Genomic DNA, 7,500 nt, shown 5'->3' with positions numbered 1-7,500 from the left:
TCTCTGTCCTTTTTGATTGGCCAAAATCATTACTTTGGTTTTGGTTTTACGACACTCATTTGAAAACCGCTCTATTACTTTATAAACTGCTCTAAACAAAGTCACTAATTCACATTTTGTGTGTTGTTCACAATGTATCCTTTGATACAATTAAGCCAACAACCGGCGTAGTGGGTACCAAATTTATGACAGAAGCGATATACGTTTATATACAGAGTATAGATATGCTTTTCAGTTATTTACAAAAAAGGTCTCTCAAAATACGTTTTTGTTTTAAAAAAAATAGTCCATTATCCTATAGGTATTACGTCTAAAATACAAATACACCATAGTGTTAAGCCATTGATTAGATACCACCAGGGTATGATATCACTGTTATTTGATTCCACAGCGAAAACAAATACCGTCTTCGTTTTTGCCAGCGCGATGTGGTAATAATATAGGATACTAGAATTTCTCCATTAATTACGAAGTGGCTGTACAGATTCTAGCGCTAGTCGGTCAACATACACTGGAAATTATAAAATAGGAGCTCACAATCTGCGAAAAACGTGAGTCGTCAGTCACCAAAATTCGAGCTTGCAAGCCGTTCAGTCTTCAAACGAAAAGATTCCTGCATAGATCGAATGAAATGATAGCAAGAACGAACCAGTGAGACACGTCTCACCTAGTTGACGGTGGAGATCACGTGCTCCAAGCACCTATCCCGTGTCAGGTGGCCAAGAGCACGTTGATCCCGCAACTTTCGCGGGCTGTGTATCATCAGACCCTCGTAGGCGCAGAAATAGTCACCCTTCCGACTTTCATCATCGGAGGAGGGGGAGGAGGGCGTCTTTCAACAGCAGCGGCTTTTTCCTTGGCTGCTTCCTGTTTTTTTCGACCACGTGACGGAAGAGTGTTTGAGCGACCCGAGCTCTTGTCTTGGCCATAGTGATTGACCAGCTGTCTGTAGCGCTGCTCTGCTGGAAAGTCTATGAGAGCCTCTTTGTTATAAGTGTGCGTGAATGAGGGACTGTCGTTGTTCGTAAGGCTGTAATCCCCGCGTTTGGTTTTCCCCATTCTGCGAAGAACGAATAAGGGAGTTAGCTTTGAAATTTTTGTAGTCCAGAGCCGTTTCAAAAGAAAGAAATTACGAAATGGTTCTCACATTAAATTTGTAAAGCGATTCGCCTTATTTTTTCACCACTTTTGAGACAAAAGACAAATCAATGATGACTTTTCCGCTAGCACTGCAAGGAGAGCGTTTTGATTGGTGCATTTGATTACGTGCACCTGTTGTGATTGGCCAAAAAATAACCTTTGTTTCGAGGTCACTTACAGGTGTTCAGATACCAGTAATTGAAACGAACTCTAACGATAACGAAAGAGCTCCAAAAACGAGAAGACAAGATGTCTGAAAGCTTACTTAAACACGTTGCCGATTCCCTTGTAAAAAGGTTTCTTGACAGCAACCTTCTGTTGCACATCGGTGAAGGCTGCATTACTTCTCATCGTTATGGGTACTTCTTCATCAGTCGGACTAACGCGTGCGTGACCATTTGGTACGTCACCACCTACAAGCCAAAAAAATAGGCCCCCATGTCACGCACTCATACAGACAAAATGTATCCGGGGTTTGCATTCGTTACATAACTCTAAAAAAATGCCGTGTTTCAAGGTCCCATAAGCCTCCTATAGCTCAGTGTAAGAGCATCCGAACTTGTAATCGGGAGGTCGTAGGTTCGACTCCTGGAAAGGAGCACTCGGATTTTTCCGAGTATCCCCGAGTCCTAGCTGCCACGAGTCTCTTATAGCGCAGTGGTAGAGCATCCATCCGAACTTGTAATCGGGAGGTCGTAGGTTCGACCCCTACAAAGGAAAACTTGGTTTTTTTCCCGAGTGTCCGCAAGTGAGTGTTGGTATGCCTGTGGTAAAAGACCACGACCTCAGCAATCAAATTTTGGTTTTCTTTGCCAGGATTGGATCATTAAAGTACATTAATCGCAAAAATACAAAAAAAAAACACAACAAAAACCTTGTAATGGTCCTACCTTGGTAAGAATAGTTAGCGTTCTCCACAGCCTTCGTGAAACTTAGATTGTCGTTACTTTTCGACCTACGACAGAAAAAAAAGAGGCTCAAAATAACTGTAACTAGCTCTGTTGCCAGAAAGCTGATGTGTTCAAAACAGAGAGGAAATGTACGAAATGTATCATTAATTTCAGATAGTGTGTTCAGTCCCTTCTTCTCCAGTCAAAATCATGTTGGACAAGAAAAGCAAACGTTAAACTTAAAAAATCAAGTAAGTTATGATCCTCGCAGTTATGAACGCAATTTTCGCAATTGCGTACAGAAGCCTGAAAAATTCAGGACTTCAACGGAGTTTGGAACCCGTGATCTCGCGATACCGGTGCGATGCTCTAACCAAGTAAGTTATGAAGCCACTGACTTTGGCAGCTGGTTTTTGTGGGTTCTTATATTCCAGTGATGAATGAATCAACGAATGAAAGGATATATGAAATGAATCATATATATATTGAACTGCGGACATGAACACAAGTGAAGTTATGATCCTCGCTTTTCGAAATTGCGTAGAGAAGCCTGGAAAATTCAGGATTTCTACTGGGTTTGAATTTTCAGGCTTCTCTACGCAATTGCGAAAATTGCAAATTTAAATAGGTAGTTGACTGTAAAGGGAATTTTGTGTTGCCTAAGAAACGGCGAGCAACTGACTGAGTCTGCAAACCTGGATACGAGTACCAAAAAGGGCTTCTGATTGGACCAAGGATATTGCGCCACCTTTCACTGACTGAACGCAGCGTGACGACAAAAAAACATAAGTTACTTTAAACTTTAAAGGTAGTGGGCCAACCTATATTACAGGAATGGTAAAAGGAGAAATCGCCACCTTTTGTTTTTTGTGTCGTTAGCTGCGAGAAGCTTGAGTTGACCAGTTGATTTGCTTTTATGCATTCGACTGGGTAGTGACCGCCTTTCCTCTTGAGCACCTAATACCAAACGACGAGAGAACACATAAGTATGAAAAAGTAAACAAACAGAGAGTTGGAGCAGGGGCTACATGATCTAAATTTGTCAATTTTATGCAAGTCACGAGGGAGGTCGTGAGTTCAACTCCGCCGGACCAACACTCAGGGTCTTTAAATAACTGAGGAGAAAGTGTTGCCTTTGTAACTACATCTGCAAGTCGGTAAGACTTTCAAGTCTTCTCGGATAAGGACATTAAGCCGGAGGTCCCGTCTCACAGCCCTTGTTCATAAACTCTGTGGGACGCACCAAGTAACGGCAGACCGTTTAAGGCCCACCACAGGCATTGCGTGCCGCGGAATAATTTTCCTATACGAAAATTCCACCCGAAGCTGAAATTCATCTAATAGCCCTTTTCACGGTTAGTTTTTCTTATTTGCATTACAATGTAATCTAACGTGGATGAGAGACAATTTCGGGTTAAAACTACAAAATAGCCCGAAATTGCCTCACATACATGCTAGATTATATTGTAATGCAAATGAAAAAACTAACCGTGAAAAGGGCTATTGGATCACTCCGATAAACAATGCGAATTACCATAACAAAAACAAACGGTCGAAAAGCCTGTCGGTTGAAGGTGGGCCTTTTACGCAAGTACTTTCGAAATGTGAACAAAAACGAGAAGTGATTTTTTTTTCATCGTAGTAGCAAAAGCCAAAAAAATGCTACTAAATGGAAATGTAAATAATCATTTAGCCAACCTTTTTCGAATTGTTGCGGTAATAATTCTTCCGAATCAGCTCTTCTAAGAGGTTGGTGTGTGTTCGATGCTTCTGGTTTTGTCGCCTCGTCCTGCTCGTCCTCCTCATTTTCTTCCGAGCGATAACCTTGAGCGACAAGTCACAAAAAAGCAAAATATTATTACAAAAAATGCCACGAGCACATTAACTGGGGAGGCTTGGCCACTTTGTGCGCTGGTTTTTGTTAAAACTGAAGATTCCTCCAATGTTTTAATCAATTGCTTGATCAAAAACAACCTACAGATGACGAACGAAAAACGAAAAAATCTTCACTGAATACAAGAGAAATTGACACTAAAACATTGATTCTTGTCGACGCAACTTATTAAGCGTTTCATTCCCAAGATCAAAACGTTCATTCTCCTAACTAGTACCATACATTTCTTTGTTGGGTAGTCATGAGAATTTGGTGTTACATCATGATCACACCTCTTAAGCTGATAATAATCTTCATTCTCAACAACTATCTGACTGACATTTCATTGAAATTGTGAAGAGAGTTTACATACTCATCACCCCTGGGGGTCAAAGGGTTAAACCGCTAAGCACTTTCGCACATACGAGTTTCGGCGATAAATTTCTCGAAATTCACCTTCTTCCTCGTCTTGCTCGCGTTTATTGAAATATTCTGACTGTCTCGCGTCCAGCGTGGCTCTTCCTCTTTTTTCCGACATTGAAATCCTCCCGAATCCATCTCTTCTAAATGGGTTAGAGTCATCTGTGGTAAAAGGACTTGGAGGCCGAATAATAGGAGTCTCGCCATTCATATATTCACTCCACGACTTCCGCTGTTCCCTGGAGGGGGTGGAAGGTTCTGAGCTCACCGAAGCATGAGGGGACTTTCCAAGTCGGGCTACTGCCTGGTCGTATGACGGAGGGAGCTCCTTGATGGGTTCCTCGTTCGAAAACTGGGCGGGAGGAAGGGGTGGGGTACCAGTTGGCGTGGTTCCCCTCTCAGGGGATCTTTGAACGTCCGGCATTTTGACCCGCAACTGGAGCCCCGAGGGCAATGAGTAATCGATCTCCGAGGTATCCACTTCAGAGTCCCACCTGGGCGGAGGCTGGGGCGGAGGTACTTGCAAAGGACCCTGTGAAGGGCTAGCTGGAGCCGAGGGCCTCTCCTCAGTGCTTCCTAGCGGAGGCGTTGGCATGGCAACAGTGCTAGTGGGCCTCCCAAAAGGAACATTTGGAGCATCTCCAGGTCGAATGTCCACTGGTGTTGATGTCATTGCAGGGGAACCAGAGCGAGAGTTCTGCGGTCGGGCATTTTCCATGGCTAAGGGACTTGGTCGGTGAATCGGACGTTGTCTATAAGGACTGTAAAACGCGCCACCAGGACCCAAATTCTTGTTTACCGCAACACAATAAGAATCGTTTCGATGTACGGCATTTCTTGCTCGCATTGGTGTTAAGTTCCTGTTTAAGGACGGTTCATCAAATCGGTCCTCTTCGCCGCTGGAATGCCCTGAGGATAGTAAATCAAAAAAGTGGCTTTAGTTTTTTATGAAAAAATACTTCTCCCTTTGTCCATTCACAGCTATGGCAACGCCAAAATGATTGTGCTCCAATTGCGGCATGCATTTAAAGATATTTGTTTGCCGTACTCTGCGAAAATCATCAAATTTAGTTCAGGATGGACAAAAAGTTATGCTTGTCCCTATCATCATGTTTGCGAATGAACAATGTACTTCCAAGGTTAACAAGGGTTCGTGCTCTATACATGGGCTAATATGTAACCAGCTCATAAAGATGGACTGGTTATGCAACTCTGGAAACTACATGTACAAAAGCGAGAACAGAGACATTGCGCCTCATGTTGTCTTCACCGAGACCATGAACAATCTTTTGTCTTCAGTCGTAAAACTGAGTTTTGAATAAATTAATCGAATCTTTTCATTGGTTGTCTTTTAGAAAAAGGGTGTGGCTTGTGCATAGTTAGCGCTGAAACAGCGAACAAAAACATAAAACAAAGAAACTTGTCGAGTTTCATAACCATTTCCATACATTAACAATGGTATATAGTACAAACCGTTTTGACGATAACCAGAGCAAACAAATCGGATCTTTCATTCCCTATTTTCACTCCAAAACAGCTAGTACCAATTGGATTCCTTACTCATATAGCAACGTTTCGAGTGACAACGCCCATTGTTATTAATATGCCAACCAGAAGCTAATTGGCTGTTGAAACAATGACTTTTTTTGTTCCCCGGTTGGCAAATTTGAATATCAAAAGAAATGTGACGTCAATGCTTATAAACAAGAAATATCGCTATTGCAGAATGTGAAGGCGATGGGAAAATAGTGGTAGAGTTAAATTAGAGAAAAGTCCAATTTCGTAATCATACCCTCATGCGAGGAATCATTTGACACACAAGTAATTTACCCCAATGTGGCTTAGAGGAAACCGTTTTAAGTCTGTAAAACCTACTCGTTTTTCGAGGAACGCCTTCAACTTCGGAGCTTGCATTCTTTGGTTCCTCCACTCTTTTTTCCTCGGAACCAGCCTCTATCGGTCTCTCTTGATCTGGCGCATTAAGGTTTTCCAGGGAGCGACTTTGGAGCAAAGCGCCAGGAGGAGGTACCGCGTCCTCTTGTTCTCGCGCTATGGTGACGTCAATGAAAGCTTGATTAGGTCGCGTGGACTGCATCGCGTGCCTGAGAGTTTTCATCGCCAATTGGTTCGTTAATCCGACCAATGATTTGCCGTTGACCCGCAGTAGTTGATCGTCGGGGCGAAGGCGGCCATCTTTGGCGGCAGCGCCACCAAGAATGATGGACTTGCAATAGATTCCTTTGTCTTGTGTATTGCCCTCATCCTGGTCAGGAGTTCCATGACGTTTGCCTTTTACGCTCACACCCAGCCCGGCCGCACCCGACATGTCCAGAGGAATTTTGAACGTGAGCACCTGAAGGCCTTCCTCTCGGAAGTGACGTAAGTTGTCTTCGTTTACCTTAAAACAAAAAAAAAACGCAAGGTGTTTTCAAAGAAAGATATAAAACGCCACTTGTGAGGAAAAAAGTTACATTCAAATTCAGTCTTAGGCGCTTTCCTTTTAAAAGAACTGGCGGACCAGACCCACCAGTTTGCAAAGAAAATACAACAATTATTTGAAGAAACACTTGCATGATAATCCTTTCCATTCTTCTGGAGGAGTATATATCATCCTCAAGTGTCTAATTTGAAGGAGTTGTATAGTTAGTCCTTCAATGCAAATGCCAGGGTCCCACCGGTCAGTTCTAAGACTATTATTTGACGAATAAAAGCCATTGTTATCATCAGCAGTAGATAAATAATAATAATAATAATAATAATAATAATAATAATAATAATAATAATAATAATAATAATAATAATAATTGCCAACGAGTCAGGCCTTCTGAAGACAGAAGGCCTGGCGAGGCGGCAGCTTATAGAGCCGCGAGAAGATTTTTAGGCGGACGAAATCTCAGAAGCGCTTCAAATTTGAGTGTAATGTAGACCAAAAGCTGTAATGTAGACCAAAGCGATGAAATGTTGACCGTAGCGATAACCAATGAGAGTGCCGCACGAGTACGCCGCGTGATGTTTGCAGCCGCCAGATCACGCAAGCTTGGCTCGTTGGCACTTTAGCGACAGCTATAACTAGTAATAATAATAATAATAATAATAATAATAATAATAATAATAATAATAATAATAATAATAATAATAATAATAATAATAACAATAATAATAATAATAATATAACTA

The 7,500-nt window shown here is 42.1% G+C and overlaps 1 protein-coding gene across 4 annotated transcripts in view; it reads right to left on the bottom strand.

Annotated features, from left to right (window-relative positions):
* Positions 1-7,500, bottom strand: part of LOC138012537 (partitioning defective 3 homolog) — a 34,266-nt gene that overhangs the window by 882 nt on the left and 25,884 nt on the right. For all 4 annotated transcript variants that reach the window (XM_068859337.1, XM_068859338.1, XM_068859335.1 and 1 more), the window contains 7 exons: positions 6,199-6,721; positions 4,360-5,232; positions 3,729-3,854; positions 2,888-2,987; positions 2,031-2,095; positions 1,406-1,553; positions 1-1,060 (listed from right to left, as the gene is read on the bottom strand). The exon at positions 1-1,060 is cut by the window's left edge and continues 882 nt beyond it. In XM_068859337.1, coding sequence (XP_068715438.1) covers positions 763-1,060; positions 1,406-1,553; positions 2,031-2,095; positions 2,888-2,987; positions 3,729-3,854; positions 4,360-5,232; positions 6,199-6,721 — 2,133 coding nt within the window. In that variant the 3' untranslated portion in view covers positions 1-762. The remainder of the gene's footprint in view (positions 1,061-1,405; positions 1,554-2,030; positions 2,096-2,887; positions 2,988-3,728; positions 3,855-4,359; positions 5,233-6,198; positions 6,722-7,500) is intronic.

This window comes from Montipora foliosa, chromosome 8, assembly GCF_036669935.1.
Source record: "Montipora foliosa isolate CH-2021 chromosome 8, ASM3666993v2, whole genome shotgun sequence".
In the NCBI taxonomy this organism is placed as follows: Eukaryota; Metazoa; Cnidaria; class Anthozoa; order Scleractinia; family Acroporidae; genus Montipora; species Montipora foliosa.
The sequence above is the reverse complement of the archived record's forward strand: the minus strand, read 5'-3'. Positions and strand labels throughout refer to the sequence as shown.